The sequence below is a fragment of the Chiloscyllium plagiosum genome, unplaced genomic scaffold, assembly GCF_037043375.1.
Source record: "Chiloscyllium plagiosum isolate Xiang-an unplaced genomic scaffold, Cpla_swu_hap1 HiC_scaffold_50, whole genome shotgun sequence".
Classification (NCBI taxonomy): Eukaryota; Metazoa; Chordata; class Chondrichthyes; order Orectolobiformes; family Hemiscylliidae; genus Chiloscyllium; species Chiloscyllium plagiosum.
In genome coordinates this window covers 5,644,609-5,663,889 of record NW_028270188.1, presented here as the reverse complement: position 1 = coordinate 5,663,889, position 19,281 = coordinate 5,644,609, and the positions used below count along the sequence as shown (strand labels likewise).

Here is a 19,281-nt window from a genome sequence, read left to right as displayed (position 1 = left end):
GTCCCACGTTTGTTTCGTGGTTTCCTGTCATTTATTGTCATAACGTCTGCTTGACCTCGCTACAGAATTCTGTTGCGTATCCTTGCTTCACAATCTCATACTTTCTTTATTAAGCATGTGCACACATCAACATACACTCTCTCATGTGCACTCGTACTCACGTGCACAGACTCACGTGCATACACAAACTGTCTCTCTCACATGCACTCGTACATGCACATTAGAGCATGGGGCGAATTTTTATTTGAAGAATTATATTTGCATACTCTTTCTAATTTGCTCAAAAATGCACAAACTGCAGACAATCAATGTATGTAATATTTGTAAATTCCACATTGGAAGTGGAAACAGTCTGACTCTCTATTGGAGTACAAACGGATCTGAACCTTACATTGTCTGAGCTGAGAAATCACATTTTTTGTTAGCAAAACATTATGTTATATCGAGAATGTGACTTAAAAGACTCTCAAATTTACATGTTAATGAAACAAAACCTGAAACCCATTCTAAAAGATGAAGGACATGACAACAGTTGAGGTTTATTTTAAGTACACTGTGTGACACTGTAATCCTTCACCATAACTTCTGCGTCTTATGTTCCTGTTCCACAACTATCTGGTAAAAGACCAGCGTTTCGAAAGCTAGTGCTTCCAAATTACTTGTTGGACTATAATAGGGTATTGTGTGATTTACAGTTATTTTTTCTGACACTTTCACAATGACCTGGGTGGCGCCAAGAGGGAAAGATCTACGCGGTGACGTCGTCCCAAGATGCCCGCCCCAGTGTGGGAATGCCGAACAAGGAGGAAACGAAAGGACAAACGTAAGGGGCCAGGGCTGTCAGGCAAGGTAACTCCATGGCTCAGGTGGCGATGAGGAGGAATCAGCAGCGTCGATCGGAATGTTCTTTTCCACAGAAATATCCCACTGGTCCTCTATTCTCCTTTAATCATCCTTTGAGAATCCACCCACGAAAGTATCAGCATGAATTACTTCAATGTTATAACACAAGGCATGTACCATTGTTCGGCCCGACACAAGTATGAAAACATTCAAAATTGTTGATCATATTGTTCAGCGATGTGCAGGGTCTGTGGGTTAGCCATGGGAAACGCAGTGTTCCGGGGATCGTGTGAGAAGGTGTCTGGACAGATGCTTTTTGATTTACTGGTGTGGATTCAATGGACCAAATGTCATATATCTGCCCTACAACAAACGTATGATTCACAGTTTGCTGTTTGGCTGTTTTGTGATGCATAGCGACGGTAACAGTAAGGGCTGAGGTACTTCGACCAGCTGAGGTCACTCTGAACGCACTGCGTAATCAACCCCAAGTTAAAATCACTACGTTTTGAAGTGAGATAGTGACCCTACAGGGCAATGGCGAATGGGTCAGTGACAGAGTCAGAATAAGGCCAGTTTCCTCTCCGTGCATCAGTAATAGAAACACACTGGGATTTGTCTGTTCTCCCCTGGGTCAGTGACAGACACACCTTGGGGTCCGACTGTTCTTCATTGAGTCAGTGACAGAGACACAGTGTTGTCCGTTTGCTCTTGCCTGGTTTAGTGACCGAGATACAGTGTGGTCAGACTGCTCTCCGTCCGCTCCCCTCCCCTATGGACAGGACTGCTGATGCCTTTCCTCATGTATTCGGACATGCTGACAGGCAGAGTGATGCGCTGGCGGACCATGGACGGGTTCACGGCTGATCAAAATGAATGCAGGCGAATACAAATCATTGAGTCATTGCTTCTGGGAGACTAACTCTTCTTAAAGGACTCTCCAGGATTTGTCCAGACTCTGCAAAAGACATTGGCTGTGGTCTCCATGTTGCAGATTGAGAGCGGATCAGAGACTGTGCTGTTTGTAGCCTTCACAACACACAGTCTGACATTAAGCAATTCACATGGACTTCAAAAAGGTCAGACTCTGAGAAGGCCAAGGAAGAATGCTAGGTCTCTTGCTGAGATATTTGTGAATTCGAGGTACTTGGGTAACGTTCCAGAGGACTGGAGGGTTGCTGATGTTCTGGTATCACTTATAAAATATGTTTTGAAAAACCATTTAACTATAGGCCCGTGAGATTGACATAAATTGTGGGTAAGTTTTGACAAAAGTAATTATGTAAAAAAGATCCAGGTAAGGAGAATTGTTTTTTACATATATACTGATATTGTGGATAGGCCGACTGACGGACAACTGTGAAGGAATTCTATTTTCATCGGAGTTTAAAGAACGAATGGTGGATAATTTTTAGAAGAACTTTTTTTCGTTTGTTCAAATTTGTTTGATTTTTTTTCACGATTTGTAAGTGTATTTTTATTGAGTTTTTGCATTCTTCATCTTATATCTGTTGGAAAGGAATGGAAACTTATTTTCATAAGAAAGCCGATATTGACAGCTGTTCTTTTTATGCTTGTGTCACTGAGGGCATATGAGAGGCAGTGAGTGTTATTATTCCTAAATGTAGAGACGTTATTACACAGCAGGAGCCGTCAGACAGATAATTGACTGCAAGTGAAGGTAAGAAGATAGTTCAGAAGTGTCCTGTGGCTATTCCTATCTCAAATACATATCTTATTTAGTTACCTCTTGAAAGAGGCAGATTCTCAGAGGAATGTAGAAGAGCAGGTCACATCTGAAGCAATAAACATGAAACGTGCAATGGGTTTTCTAAAAACGTAAAAGCATGATTGTTACTGGGACTCTCCTATCAGAGGCACAGACAGAAATTCTGTGACAGTGAACGAAACTCGATGATGGTATGTTGCTTTTCTGGCGTCAGATTGTTGACGATTCAAAACGAGTTAAGTATATTGTCAATGGGGAGAGTGAGAAGCTGGAAATTGTACGCATTGAGCGGAATGATTTGGTCAGGGAAAGCGATAAAGGTTTGCAGACTGAATACAAGACATTATGTCGAAGGTTAAAAAGTAGACCAGAAAATGTAGTAACCTCTGGTTTACGTCTGTTCCAAAGTTCGAAGAAGAGCATTTAAATCAATGGAAGAAAAGGCAGGTCAATGTGCAGGAAATCAGTTTCTTGGATCGTTATGAAAGGTTTGAGGTCGAAAAGGCCTGTTTAAAAAGGAAGGTTTCCACTTGAACCAGAAAGCGACCAAAAACCTGGCAGGGAGATATACTCGTTCTATTTTGGGAGCAAGTAATCTTTTAGAAATATAGTGGGTGCTTTCTAAGTAACGTGAAAATAGACAGAAAGGTGAGGATGGTTATGATTCAGAAAAAAGTGTAAAGTAAGTAGAAAAGACAGACAAGAGTTAGTCAGGGAACAAAGTCACATTGAAGAATTCAACTGCATTTATGTAAATGCAAGAGCTCTTTCCGGTCAGTCGGATGAGCTCAGGACATGGATGGAAACATGGGATTGGGACATCATAGCTATTTCAGAAATTTGGCTGAGGGACGGACAGGACTGGAATTCCAATGTTCGCGTTTTCGCTGTCATGGGAAGGATGGAAGAGAGGTGAAAGGGGAGAAGGTGTGACGTTTTTGATTCAGGAGCGCATTACGTGAATAAATAGAGTAGACGTTCCTGAGATACCACTTACTGGAAATGTATGGTTCGTAATGTTGTAACTCTACCTGCACTGACCACTTTCTCTGGCAGTTTATTCCAATAGTCAGAAGGTCTTTACTGATACATTCTGCAAGATTCTCTTTTCAGTTCACTTCAACATAACAAGTGTCATGTTAATTCTGCATCATTTTTTCACATTTCACACAACAGTTGAAGGAATTAAGAAGCCATCATGTAGCGATCTCAAGCACATCTCAGTGCTCTAAGGTTATAATAGTAAGGGATTTTAAATTTCTAAACACTGCCTTACACTGCCACAATGTTAAATGTTTGATGGTGAAGAACTTGTTAAATGTTTACAAGAAAGTTTCTCTATCAAAATGTGAATGCTCCATTTAGAGAAGGAGCAAAAACTGAACTTCACTGAATCCCTATGGCGTGGAAACAGGTCATTCAGCCCAATGAGTCCACACCAAACCATGGAAGTGGATCCCACCCCTCTACCTAATCTTACTCATGGCAAACACATTTAGCCTGCACATCTCTGGACACGAGCAACAATTTTGCATGGCCAATGCACATAACTTGCACATCTTCTGGCTGATGGAGGAAACCAACGCGAAAATGTGAAGACAGATGTTAAAATGGCTCAGTGGTTAGCACAGCGACAGCAAAACGGGTTCGTCACTCCCTCAGGTGACTGTTTTGATCTTGTGCATTCCACTCGTGTCTACATTGATTTACTCCTACAATCACAAGGTGTGCATGTTAGGTGAATTGGTCTCGATAATTTGCCCGTTATGCTCAGCGATGTGCAAATGCATTAGTCTGGGGTAGCAGGAGAATCGGTGTGGGTGGGTTACTCTAAGGAGGGTCGTTGTGGACTTGTTCAGCCGAAGTGCCTGTTTCCGCACGGAAGAGGTTGTGGTCTCTCTGCGACAGGAAAGTTATTGTTACATTAGAATGGTTTCAGGTAGTATTATTTTTAAATATTCATTTGTGGGACCTGAGCGTCATGGGCTGTCCAGCATTGATAGCTCATCCATATTGCCCTTGAGAAGGTGGTGGTGAGGTGCCTTCTTGAATCACTGCAGTCCATTTGCTGGAAGAAGTCATCATTTTATCCAAAGACTGTTAAGTAGCAGTGGTATGTTTCCAAGTCATGATGGTAAATGGCAAGGTGGGCAACTTGCCAAAATACCCACTGCCTTTGTCCTTCTTGGTGGAACTGGTCATGGTTTTGGAAGGTGCTGTCTAATGTTCTTTCGTGAATTTGATCAGTGCATCTTCCAGATAGTACACACTGTTACTATTGCGTTCCGGTGGTGGACGATTGAATGCTTGTAGATTTCGGACGAATCAAGCAGATTGGATGGTGTCAAGCTTCTTGATTGTTGTCGGAGCTGCACGCAACCAGGCAAGTGAGGAATATTACATCACGCTCCTGATTTGTCCTTTGTATATGGTGGAGAGACGATGTGCTGTTATGAGGTGAGTTGCTCACCGCAGTATCTCTCGTCTGTGTCCTGCTCTTGCAGCCACTGTGTGTATGTGGTGAGTTCACTTGAGTTTCTGGCCAATGGTAATCTCAAAGATGTTAACAGAGGAGGATACGTTGATGGCAATACTGTTGAATATAAAGTGGCGGCGGTTATATTGTCTGTTATTAGTGATTATTATTGTCGGGCATTTGCGTTTTGCAAATGTTACTTGCCACTTGTGGGCCAAGGCTAGATATTTTCCAGATCGTGTTGCCTTTGAGCACGATTGATTCAGTATCTGAGGAGTCGCACATGGTGATGAACATTACAACCATCGGTGAAGATCCCCACTTCTGATATTATGAGAAATGTAAGGTCATTGATGAAGCAGTTGAAGATTGTTGGGCATTACTGTGAGGGACATAGCCAGAAATATGGTGGGTTGCGGTGACTGACCCTCCACAACCACAACCATTTTCCTTTGTGTCATGTATGACCTTAATCTTGATACTCATTGATTTTAGTTTTGCCTGGAATCCTTGGTCAAGTACTCAGTCTATGCAGCCTTGATGTCAAGGATTGTCAGTCTCACGAAGAGAAAGTGAGGACTGCAGATGCTAGAGATCAGAGCTGAAAATGTGTTGCTGGACAAGTGAAGCAGGTCAGGCAGCATCTAAGGAAGGGCTTATGCCCGAAACGTCGAATCTCCTGTTCCTTGGATGCTGCGTGACCTGCTGCGCTTTTCCAGCAACACATTTTCAGCATTGTCAGTCTCACCTCAACTCTGCAATTCAGCTTTTTTTCTCCATATTTGAACCAAGATTGTAATGAGATGTGGAGCTTAGTGACTCAACTGGGCATCACTCAGTAGGTTGTTGCTGAGCAGGTGCTGCTTCATAACACTGTTGATGACTTCTTCCATCAGCTTAGTCATAATGGAGACTGGACTGATTGGACACGAATTTGCTGGTTTGGTTATGGCCAGCTTTTTGTGGACAGGACAGACGTGAACAATTTTCCACATTTTCTGATACATGTCAATAATGTAACTAAACTTGAAGAGCATGGCGAGGGGAGTAACAACTTGTGGAGCACACGTCTTCAGTATAATCACTGGAGTGTTTTCAGGGCCATTCCCTTTGCAGTATCCAATGCCTCCAGCATTGATATCGCGTGGAGTGAATGGAACTGGCTGGAAACTGGTGTCTGTGATGCTGGGGACCGCTCAAGGATCCCGAAATGGATTATCCCCTGGGGACCTCTGACGAAAGATTGTTGCTATTACAGCAGCCGTATCTTTTTCACTGAAGAGCTGGGGTCTTCAGGATTTGAGAATGCTGACATTTGCGGAGCCTCTTCTTCAAGTGTGTTGCTTAATTGTCAACCACCATTCACAAATGGACGTGGAAATGAATGTTTCTTGGATTGGAGGTTTGAACCAGGAAAGAGGCTAATAAGCTGGGGCTGTTTTCCGTGCGTTATCAAAGGCTGAGGGGTGAGTTATGGAAGTTTATAACATCGTGAGGGGTATAGGTAGCGTAAATAGGCAAGGTCTTTGTTTTTCAAGTGAAAAGGAGTGAAAAACTCGATGGCTTAAATGTATGGTGTGAGATGCAAGATTTAAAATGACCTGACGGCCAACGTTTTCACTCAGAGAGTGGTGCGTGTATGGAATGAGTTCACACAAGAAGTGGTGGAGCCTGGATCAGTTACAACATTGATGAGGCATCTGGATAGGTATGTCAATAGGAAGGTTGAGCAATATGGGTCAAATGCTGTTAAATGGAATGAGATCAGACGAGGATACGTGTTTAGCATGGATGGTTGGAATTCCGGGTCTATTTCCATGGTTTACAACTCCATGTCTCTGCATAGATGCATAAAAGCAACTTTTATTCTATTAAATTAAATAGAGGTAAAGCTGATCCATTGAAGGTGACAGTACATCAGACGAAAGTAACAACAAATATTCTCAAAAATCGCTGGGCGAGAAAAATTTTATTCAAAAAGATTAATTTTATGGAGTCTCCAATACAGGAGAAGGAGCTGGTTAGTCAGAAGAACTGAATGTGGAGGAGGGGATCTGTTCAGAAATGTACACAGCTCAGTGACTCAGGATTGACAGATTTATTATTGCTTCTGGCGTCATTACCAGCCATTACATTTCACTTATTTCTGTGAAATCTGTAATTTATTTCATCATCACACCAGCCGGTAACATTTATGTCAAAGCAGAATATCTAATACTTCCATGGAGATTTATAAAAAAAATGTTTAAACCATCCCAAGAAAGCAAAGACGTCAATGGATGGCTTCGGAACGCTTTTGACTAAATGGGTGAGAACCTAGAATTGAGGATTTGACGGACAACGTGCCATTGTCGGGTCACTGCGATTAGTTCATGGTGACAAAATTGGATATGTTGGAAAGCAAACCAAAACAATTTTGGACAAAGTTAATGCATGCAGTTTATAAGCAGGTCGATAAAGTGTGCTGCAGGAAAGAAGAACACTACTTTTACGGCAGCATTCAAGGAGGAAGAGAGTCGACTGATGAAGGATTCTGCTTGAAACATCGATTCATCTCTTCCTCGGATGCTGCCTGACCTGCTGTGCTTCTTCCAAGGGAAGAATGTATCCACTCTGTCTCTCCAGCATCGGCAGACCTCACTATCTGCCAGTTTACAATCAGTGTCAGGCAATCATGGCCCTTGGATACGAGGGTCCAGGGGTAACAATGGAAATAAAGACTGATTCACCAATTATGAACTGAGCTCGGGAAGGTTGTAGGAGCTGTATTGCTGATAGAAACAATCATTCTTGGTGGTGATGCGAATATCTTTTTGGACAGATCTCAGGATCGCTTATGAGGCCACAAGCAAGCAGGTTTCACTTAAAGTCAGTTTCCACTGATCTCAATGCATACAGGGAAAGCCACAAAACGCTTTCATGGAAGCACTGAGGATGTTGGCTCAGGTTCCACATCTGACCCCATTCCCAAGCTTCAAATCCCGTCTGTCACTGAGTCCTCGGATTGGGCCGTGGATTCCCCGCCAACACAGAAGCTGATTCTTCGAAAGAAAAAGTAAAGAAAGGGAGTGGTGTGAGTATCGGGCCAGGGGAAGCTGAAAGACAGAATTCAGCTAAACACACATTTGTAATCAGAAGACACAATATTTACAGCATAATTTGTTCTCTGTATAACTTCGTTTTTTGTACACTTTTGTCCAGATGTTTGGATCAGAAAATTCTGCCAGGGAGACTCGACAAGAGCCTGATGTTGCTGTTCACAATCTGGTCTGCCGAGAACAATAATACTTTCCTCCACGTTATTTATTTTTGTATCTGGTCATTCAGAGACCGGATTGCTTAGGATGATTTCTTTTTCTTTTTGGCATGTCTAATACATCTTTCGGTTTGTTTCTTGTTCCTCCGCTTTCTACTGACTGCTGCTCATTGCTAACAGCACTTTCCACTGGCATTGCTCTTCCACTCTCTTACAATTTGCTCTTCAGATGGACCAATTTTATTGCCCAGGTCAAACCGAGGGCTATCATATCGCTGCTCGTCCACTTCCTTTCAGAGCATCCCACACGTGGACTGCTCGTTCATCATTTGCTGCATTTCATGTTGTCACGAAGTTACTTGGATTTGTTCATCACTTGAATCATTTATTAACTGGATATTTCACTACATGTTTTAACTGGTCTCTAAATGATTTCTTCATCACCAGATAAATAAAGGCAACTTAGGTTCCGCAGCATTCATGTGACTTATTCGAAGAGATCAGTCGCAGGGGATTCCATGGAATAATTGGCATCAATGAACTATATAGTATACCTCATCTAGAGAAGTACAAACGTTTCGGATTTGGCAAAGACTAAAGTCACAAAATTATTTCTGCTTTATATTTCTTGGTCCTCTTTGATTTTTCTCTGAGCCCTCGGTCACTTACCTATCTTAATGTATGTCTGTCAGTCGAAATGTTGATATAGAGAATACATATGAATGGAAAAGTACTGGTAAAACTACTTCAAAATATTTGAAACTTGTCCTCCGATTGTCATTAGCAAAACACTGCAATATTGTTCCTGTTCTTTCCAGGTTTAAGTCGGATGTAGATTGGGAATGTTATTTAAAGAGAAGAAGATGCAGATTGTTGCTAGAACCCTGATTGCAATGTTCTCTGTGCAATAAAACATTTTCGTCTGATGTAAACAAATGCCAACAAGTCAATCAAACGTAAAAGCAGCAGGGTACAAAAGAGAAACAGAGATTTCTATTTCAGCAGCAGGAAGGGGGGAGCGGAGACTAGGGGGTTGTCCGGAAGATGAATCACTGATTGAAAACTTACCTTGAGCGTCTGGGACTTTTTTTTGTTTTAGCAGCAGGAATAGCCGGTGAAGTTGAATCACTAACGTATTTACAATAACAACCGGAGAGGGGAGGCCAAGGACCAAAGAACTACCGGGAATATATTTGGACAGTGCCTGAACGTGCTGAACACCTATAGTGCCTCAAACACGCCATCCTCCTCGAACAAAAATAAGAGTTGATGATCCGTAATCTGAGCTGCAAACACGGCGGCATTTGCAGGAGGGGGAGAGTTACTCGGGCGCTTTGTTCAGGAGGTGGTTACACCTGGTGGATTAATTAAGTGAAATTCAGTTCGTGATCAGGACAACAGGCAAGTGAGGCAGGTAGGGCGATCATGAGTTCAGGAGTAGAGGAGCCTCAGCTTTTGACCTGATTCAACAGTTATGAGATTGTTGCTCCCTGTTTGGATCAATCAAACGGCTATGGGGAAGAAGTGCCAGCTTACCACAGCACTGTGGAACGCAAGGCCATTCAAAAGGGGCGAATCAAAAAGACAAGTAGTAGTCAAGGGGACTTTATAACTAGGGAGATATTAGTATCCTTTGTATGCTGGATCAGAAGTCTTGCATGATGTGTTGCTTGCCCGCTGCTAGGATGCAGACATCTCTGACTGGCTTGAAAGGATATTGGAACGGGAGGGGCAAGTTCCAGTTGTTGTTGTCCTCGGTGGGACTAGCAACATAAGCAAGTCTGGGATGGAGGACCTGTTTAGGGATTATCAAGCACGGGGAAGGAAATTAATGAACATGACCTGGAGAATTATAATCTCTGGAATATTGCCTGAGCTAAGTGCAGTTGGAAAAGGGATCAAAAAAGGAAGTGAACAGATGACAAAGGAAATGGTGTGTGAAAGAGACGTTCCATTTTATACAGCACTGGCATCATTTTTGGAAACGCGTGGATCTGTACCAATGGGACAGTTTCCACCTGAACGATCTGGAACTAGTAGTTTAGATAAAAGTGTAAAAAAGGTGTTCACTGGGACTATTAATGTGCAAGTGGGGGGCGCTGTGACAAATCGAAAGGTAAGCGATAGGAAATATGATGATAAATACAAAAAAGAAAAACAGCAGGTTAGCACGTATGCAGGAGGGTTTATGGTCAAGGCAGACTATGAAAGAAACAATAAGGAGGATAACTCAGCCGATACTAGAGATGTGAATCATGTCAGTATGACAGACACGTTACCTAAAAGTTCGGAGTATTCGTAGTAAGGTTGATGAGTTAGAATCACAAATCATCGTGAACGAACATGAGTTGGTAGCCATTGTGTAGACATGGTTACTGAAAGGTCACGACTGAGAGTTAAATATCCAGGGATATCAGACTATTCAGAAGGACCGACAGGAAGGTAAGGGAGGTAGCTCTTCTATGTAGCGATGTCCAGGGAGACAATGTAGGTTCTAAGGAGAATAAGTTTGAATCCAATTTGATGAAAATTAGAAATTCTAAGAGAAACTATTCACTGACAGGCGTAGAAAATGCAGACCAAATAATATCATCACATTGCGGCGGGCAATAAACAAAGAAATAACTAATGCCTATAAAATCGTACGGCCATTATCATGGGGGATTTTAATCCACATGGGAGGTTGGGTCGAACCATTTCTGTCAGGATAGCCTTGAGAAGGAGTTCGTTGAATGTATCGATAACATTATTCTTGAATAGTGTGTAAGCGAACTGACGAGCGACCAAGCTGTCCGAGATCTGGTCCTGTGTATTGAAACAGGAATAATTAATTACCTCACAGTTAGGGATCCTCTTGGAAGGTGTGAGCACAGTGTGGTTCAATTTAGAATACAGATGAAGAGTGCAAACTTAAAATTTAACATCGGGGCCTGTCCATGAACAAGGGGAACTACTATGAAATGAGGGAGGAGCTGGCTAATGTAGACTGGAACCGAAGGTTTTATGGTGGGACAGTTGACGAGCAGTAGAGGACTTTCAACGCAATTTCTGAAAACTGCTCAACAAAAGTATTTCATGAAAAAGAAGTGTTATAAAGATGTGGGTGCACTGTCCCTCTAAGAGTATTGAAAGCTAGCAGAACTTCCTGACGCAGCACCAAGTCTTCTGAAAAAGTTAAAACGCATCATTTTGTCGAACAACTTCTTCAGCTGGTTGCCTGGAAACGACTAAACAGGTTCGAATTCGGCTAATCAATTTACATTACAACACTAAAAATGCCAAGCTCCAACCAAGTGCTGAATTGAGTATACAATTGTGTATGATTGAATTGACAACCACAAAAGCCACTGATACAATCTGATGCTTTACGGGCATAAGATCAGGGAAAACTGAACATTTGGAGGAGAACTCCAAAGCCAATTACATCTGCAGACTATCCAGAGAATAGCTCTCTTCAAAGTATCCTTATCGATCAGTAACCTGTAACGGAGCAATCGCTGTGATGAAGAAAAGAAGATTCGACGTCCGGGTGGTTTTTGAAAAGTTGAATTTTGGTAAATATTAATTGGGTTTTTTTTTATCGGACTAATATTGTAGAAGGGCAAGAAAAATGATAGGTCGAGGAAAGAGTACTTTCCAGTTTTTAGCAAATTATTTTCTGTTGTACTTTAAGAAATAAAGCTGTTACAATTATGTTAACTAACTCTTGGCCTCTCGAATTTTCACACGTTATTGCATGGGCAAAATCGTGTGTCTGATGGCGGATTAAATTAAGCAGGAAGACTGTTACGACCGTAACAGAAGGACTGCAAGAAGACGGGTAATCTGCGATGGGTGTGTAAGGAAATAAAGAAGGCTATCCAATTGAAGTGGAAGGCAAAAACGGAATGAAACTGGAAGCCTGGGAAGTTTTAAAAGTCAACAGAAAGTCACAAACGGTGGTATAAAGAAAAGTAAGATTAATGAGTGGAACGGTAGCTCAGTGGGTAGCACTGCTGCTGGAGAGCCACGTTCGATTTCAGTATCTGGCGACTGCCTGCGTGGAGTTTGCACAGTGTCTCCGTGTCTGCGTCGATTTCATCCGGTTGTTCCGGTTTTCTCCAAAGTTCAGATATGTACAGGTTAGGTGAAGTGGCCACACTAAATTGTCCATCCGTGTTCAGGGATGTGTAGGTTAAGTGCATTAGGCAGCCGTAAATATAGGGTACGGGAAAGGGGACTGGATGGGTTTCCCTTCAAAGCGTCGGTGTGGACTTGTATGGTTAAAGGGCATGTTTCCACATTGATGGGATTCTATAAAAAAGAGCATCATGAAAAAAACTTGCACAGAATATGAAGACAGATAGCAACAGTTCTATAAATGAATTAAACGAAAAAGAGTGGCTGAAGTAAACTTTGGTCGTTTGGAGGATGAGAAGAAGCATTTAGGTATGGTATGTAATGAAACGGCGGAGGTACTGAACAGGTATTTTGAATTCGTGTTTACATTGGACGACGCTAATAATATGCCATTAAGTTACAAAGAGACCAAGGTAGATGAGGACCTGGAAACAATCATTATCACAGAAGAGCTCGTGTGTGGCAAGCTAATGGAGCAAAGAATTGATAAGTCTCCTGGCCCTGATGAAATGCATCCCAGCGTACTAAAATAAATGGCGGGAGAAATAGTGGTGCATTGGTAGCAATTTTCCAAAATTCGTTGGTGCCTTCGGCAGTCGCATCAGATTGGCAAACAGCAAATGTGACACCATTGTTTAAAAAGGGTCATCGACAAAGATTGGGAACTATAGATCCGTTAGTTTAACCACTGTAGTGGGGGAGATGCTTGAGTCGATTATCAAGAAAGAAATAGTAGATTATCTCGAAATAAAGTGTCCCAATTGACTGACGCAACAATAGTTCATTAAGGGTAGGACATGGTTCAAATTTTTTTTAGAATTCTACGAAGACAAGTCGATAAAGGTGGACAACGGGTCCCAGTGGATGTGGACTACCTACATTTGGAAAAGGCATTCGACAAGGTGCTGCACAAAAGGCAGGTGCATAAGGGAAGAATGCATGGCATGAAGTATAAAATATTAGCATGGATAGATGATTGTTTAACTGACAGGAAGCAAAGAGTGTAGATAAATGAGTGTTATTCTGCCTGGCCATCAGTGACTAGTAGTATAGCTCAGGGTTCAGTGGTGGGACTGCATTTATATACTTTTAGATGGGTGATTTGGAGTTGGGCACCACGTGTACCGTGTCCAAATTTGCAGATGACACGCAGATGAGTGGCAGAATACAGAGTGTAGAAGATTGTGAAACATTATTGAGGAAGATAGATGTATTGAGTGAGTGGGCAAATGTCTGGGATATGGAATATAATGTGAATAAATGTGAATTCATCCATTTTGGTTGGAGTATCTGTTAAAAATATTAATTCCATGGCAAAACGTTTCAAACTGCTGTTGTGCAGAGAGACCTGGGTGTCCTGCACGAATCACAGAAAGTTGGTTTGGAGGTACAACAAGTAATTAGGAATGCAAATGGAATTTTGTCCATCATTGCTAAGGGGGTTGAGTTCAAAAGCAGTGACGTGATTTTGCAGCTTTATAAGCTGAGAAACCATACCTGGAGCAATGTGTGCAGTTTCGGTCACCTTACTTGAAAAAGGATGAATTTGCACTTGAGCAGGTGCAGAAGATGTTCAAATATTTGATTCTGGAGTTGAGACGGTTGAGTTAAAAGGAGGCCCTGAGTAGAATGGGATTCTATGCATTGGAATTCAGAAGAGGGTGCATATTAAAGAAACTTATGAAATTATGAACGGAATCGATAAAATCGAAGATAGGACTTTCCATCTCGCAGGTGCCGCTCGGAAAAGAATGATTAGCCTCAAGATGACAGGGAGCAAATTTCGGACTGAATTAGAAGGAAATTATTAACCCACAGGGGCGTTAATCCATGGAATTCCTTGCCCAGGGAAATAGTTGATGCTACTTCAGTAAACGCTTTTAAATCTAATGTAGATTTTTGGGAAAAGGAACTTAGGCGTATAGTGAGAGCGTGGCTAAGTGGTGCTGAGTCCACGAAGAGATTAGCTCAAATCTTGTTAAATGGCGGAGCGGAATCGAAGGGCTGGGCGGCCTACTTCTGCTCCTAACCCCTTTGTCCTTCTGATCAGGGAAAGACACAGGGAAGTTATTCCTGTTATAATAGGACAATTTCTTCATGGAGAACAAGTTGTTGAAATATTAGTGTCGATAGAGGAAGGGTATTGGTTAAGGAGTCAGACTTGGGCGAGTTCAATCAAAGGAATGTAAATATGTCTAAATGCATGGCCAAATCAACAGAAACACTTATTTACCTCACGTTTTGGATCCACCAGACAGAACCAGCCCAGGCGTTATAAACCCTAATGATATACCTGTTCACCATGGTGAACTGTACAGACTAGACTAATGCACTGCTCAATGCAACCAGGTAATGTGTCCACCGCGGATCATTGATCAGACCTAACCAGTATATTTCTCATCGAACATGAACCGGTCTGTCCAGCAGGCATTCATTTAGAAATGTGGAGTGGGCGCGTCGAGCACGCATCAGTCTTTGATTGGAGACAGGTGCAGCTTCATTCTGTATCCAATCCCAGGCTGTTCTTTTCCTGGGAATGTTTGATGGTGATAATATGCGGGGGTGTGAGTGGTTTGAAACACATAATTGAATTAGTGTCACAATAATGGTTCTCATTGCCTGTCTTTTGACAAGAACCAATGTAAGTGGAGTTTCAGTTTATAACTTAACAGATCTGTCGTTCCGCTGGGAACATTTTCTGGGAATAGGAAATATGATGCTTTAATTTGTATCTGGGTCTGTGCTGAATCTGTCCTGAGATTGTTTGATGGTGGCAGTGGGGAGCGAGATATGAGTCTTTTTAGAAACCTTTGATATACCTCTCCTTCGGTATTTGATGATGACAGTGTTGGGTCTGATTTAATCAATATTTCCATACTTAATATGTTATATGCATTTACAAATGGCTAGTGTCCGAGGATCATCACTTCACGTCTCACGCCATGCTGTACATGTCCTGGGAGAGTTTGTTTCAGACAATGTAAAAATGTGGTTTAATCATAATCTAACTAGCATGCTGAACATCGCCTGTGTATGTTACAAGGGCCTGTGTCGGGGGATCTTTAATCCGAATGTAACCTTTTATGTTACTTCTCCTGGAATGATAGATCGGAACAGTCCACAGTGATCTTTCAGCATGGTGCAGAGAAAAACAGACTTAATATTTTCTTCAGAAGTGTTCTGAAGAGGGGTCACTGGACTCGAAAAAGTTACTCTGATTTCTCTTCACAGTCGCTGGCTGACCAGCTGAGATTCTTGGAATCATAGAATCACTGCAGTGTTGAAGAAGGCCATTCGCCCCCAAAAAGTCTAAAACAGCCCTCCAAAGAGTAACCCACCCAGACCCATTCCCCTTCCCTATTACTCTGCATTTACACATTCCTAATGCACGCAAACGACATCCCTGGACATAACGTGAAATTAACCGTCGCCAATTCACCTAACCTGTACATCTTTGGATTGTGGAAGGAAGCTGGAGGACACCCACACAGACACGGGGCGAATGTAAAAACTCCACACAATCATGTGAGGTTGAATCGAATGAAGTCCCGAGCGCTGTCAGGGAACAGTGCGAGATAATGAGCCAACATGCTGCCTGCGTGATTGATCAGCTTCTGACTTTGTGTCTGATTTTCAGCATGTGCAGTTTTCTTCCCTTTTTTGGATAGAGTTGTCTTTATTCCGTACCCAATGTTTTGCTGCACCGGTCCCTGGAGTGGTAGATGAGCAAAGTACAGGATAAGCTTTACCCTCTGTCTCACCATATTCTGTAACTGTCCTGGGAGTTTTGTTGAGGGAGATAGCAGAGACAGCTTTGGTCAATATTTCGTGCTGTGCTTTGCCTGTCCTGAGATTGTTTTATGGAGAGATTGTAGAGAGACATTTACATTCAGATTTAAAGAGAAGAGTTATGTTTTCTGTTTATATAAACCGATCATATCGGCATCCTGCGTGTTTTTTTGTGATGGAGCCAATATTTTCGTAGCTTTGTTTTAAGTTTACTTTCAGTTAAAAACTGAAGAGAGAGCACCGCAAGTTGTCTAAACCCTGGCTGTCTCTATCATGCGAGTAATGTTGAAGGAGCTTTACTTTCATTCTAATTTAGCGGATTACACACACCTGCCGGATTATATTGGCCGCCAGTTTTCTGTTAACCGCGATGTTGTTATATTGTCGGAAGCATCGGGTATGTAAGTGCAACAGTTGCAGCTAATAACAACACCGTGAGAGCCCTGTGCCTCTAGTAAATAGTCAAGCTCCAGACAGTTCTGCAAAGCAATAGGATATCACTTTTTTGTCTTCTCCCTGTGACTACATCTCATTGTCATTGCTGTAAAGCTAGTTTCCCTTTGGATTAGGTGTAAATGTCTTAATGTTTAGACTATGGTTTCATGTCCTCACAAGCTGTACTAATCCATTTGTTAAGGAGGTGTCCATGTTTAAGGCCAGTATGTCAGTGCGGAAATCTTTATTTTTTGGAAGTATTCAGGCATGTTTCTTACATGTGAGATACAATCACCTTGCCACAGAGATCTATGGTGACAAACTCTTTGTATTTACGGGAGGTTGAGATAAACTGGTTTTTGCTATTAAGGTGGAAAAGGCAAATTGGGGGGAGGAAAGGACAAGATAGTGAATGTGAATTTTCTGCATTGAATATCTTTTATTTCCACATGCATTTGCCTCCCTCTTTTATCTTTTATATATCGAAAAACATCTTGCAATCTTCTTTATTATTGCTAACAATCCGACTGTCTAATTTCATCTCCTCCCCCCCATGACGTTTTCTGTTATCGTGGGTTGTTTTTAAAAATCTTCTCAATCCTCTGCATTCCCAATAATCTTTACCACACTGTGTGCGCTCTCTTTGCTTTCATGCTGCCCATGACTTACATTATCCACCTTGTCTTCCCCTGAGTATATTTCTTATTAATTGAAATGAGCATCAGCTGCGACTCCGAATTATCCCCAGAAACGACTGCCTTTGCTGGTGCACAACCTTCTGTCCTGGGCTGCCCTCCGCATCAACTCTGGCGTATTCCTCTCTCATGTCTTTGTCGTTACATAATTCAATCATAATCGTTTCACATCCAAACGTGAGCAACAGTCCTATGTTGATGGCGTTGATTGTTGTAATTCGGAGAACGATTGCAAGGTTGATGAACAAGATATAAAGAGAGAGAGAGATAGAAGACAGACGCCGAGATGGGAAAATAGAGAAAACAAGATTATTGACATAAGTAGATGGCCTTCTCTATTTGTTTTGGCAATCTCTATTTGCTGTATGTACAACAAAATAATATGTTGAAATGCTAGTTTTCATGCTTGGTCTGATGCCAGAAATTCAATCTCCAATAATATGGCAGACATCCACTGTTGGCAGAATCCAGAAGGCCAACATAATGATGTCGATGGAGAAAGTTGATGAACTGAAATAAGATGGGAGACCAATGGCAGAAATGGATAACACACATAGTAATAAGTTCGACAAACTAGATCAGGGACTCCCAGAGAGGGGGAATCCTTGACATAAGATTAACACAACATATCTGCTGAATATCACATTTTGTTTTATGAAGATTATGCGTCATATGCATCATATTTTGATAAATGTTTCTACGTAGTGCATTCTGAATGCCTTGTGCGCTCCGAGCAAACGTACCTGTCTGCACACACACACTAAACAATATGGATACAAACAGCTGTTGTCAATTCCATTTCAAGTTATTCTATCATGTTTTCAATGTCACACGCCATTACTTCTTCCAAAATTTTCTTTTATTTCTCTGAGGTATGTCAGTTTATACTTCTCCAGTCTCTCGCAGCCATTGTCCACTATTCATTCATTTTTCTTCAGATTGTCTCATCGATTCTGTTTCTGATCTTTCAATACCAAGAATCAAAACAATCGTAGATATGACATTTATTTTTTGGTTCAGGCCAAATAATTTGAAAACGGAAGGGTGTATAATCTGTGTAATAAGATGTTTGCAGTTTCAGAAAAAAATTATTGAAGTGTGTCGCTTTAAAGACAAAATGTTGCATTGCCAGAGCAGCTAGAGAAAAGTTTGAAGAAATCCGCATTTCCTGTATGTGTTATGGGAAATTGTGCGCAGAGAAAGTTTTTGTTAGTTTGGCAGTTTTTATGGTTAAAGGTACTTAAGTGAAGTACACCTCTCTATTGGCTCTTTGGACGTTTGGTGCATACAATTTTGTGGGTGCATAAAACAAGAAAATTAATGAGCCTGTGAAGTAAAAACACCACCTTTCTCCATTATTTCTAACATTGTTAGAGCATTTAGAGATGGACAACAAGACCAATAGCAGGCGATTTTAAAATTGTTTTTGTGAAAGGCGTTTACTGGAAATGTTTTCTCAGTGGCTATGATTGATGTCAGTCTCTGTGGATACTAATCATGTCACTGGAGAGTTTCCTAGTTCTATTCATAAGGGTCCTTTTTCAGTGTGTCATCACATTGTATCGGCGGCAGCGTTAATGATAGGGAAAAGCAATTCAAGAGAGAAGTTGTGATCGGAATCTTAGAACCATGGACTGGGATCTTACATTAATGGATGAGAATCTGAGAAATCTTAATGGAAATGAGAGAACAATGAATCAGAATCTGAGAACATCAGATTTGAATATTCCAACAATGGACAGGAGTTTATTTTCGGCTCTTTACTATCTTTCTGTCGATGGGAAATGGGTAGAATAACGGATAGAATGTGTATTGATGATTATTCAGGCGGGTTATTATCCAATCCTCGCTCTTACTGGTGTTCCCGGTAAGCATATCTGTGCCCATTTATTTAGTCTGCAAACCATTTTGATTGTTGTGACTATTGTTGTCAATATTT

The 19,281-nt window shown here is 41.6% G+C and overlaps 1 protein-coding gene across 1 annotated transcript in view; it reads left to right on the top strand.

Moving 5' to 3' along the window:
- Positions 1-16,494: 16,494 nt before the first annotated feature.
- LOC148135240 (putative G protein-coupled receptor 139) overlaps positions 16,495-19,281 on the top strand; it is a 31,791-nt gene continuing 29,004 nt past the window's right edge. Inside the window, exons 1-2 of the mRNA XM_087985031.1 lie at positions 16,495-16,609; positions 19,147-19,213. Of these exons, the coding sequence (XP_087841157.1) occupies positions 16,495-16,609; positions 19,147-19,213 (182 nt within the window). The remainder of the gene's footprint in view (positions 16,610-19,146; positions 19,214-19,281) is intronic.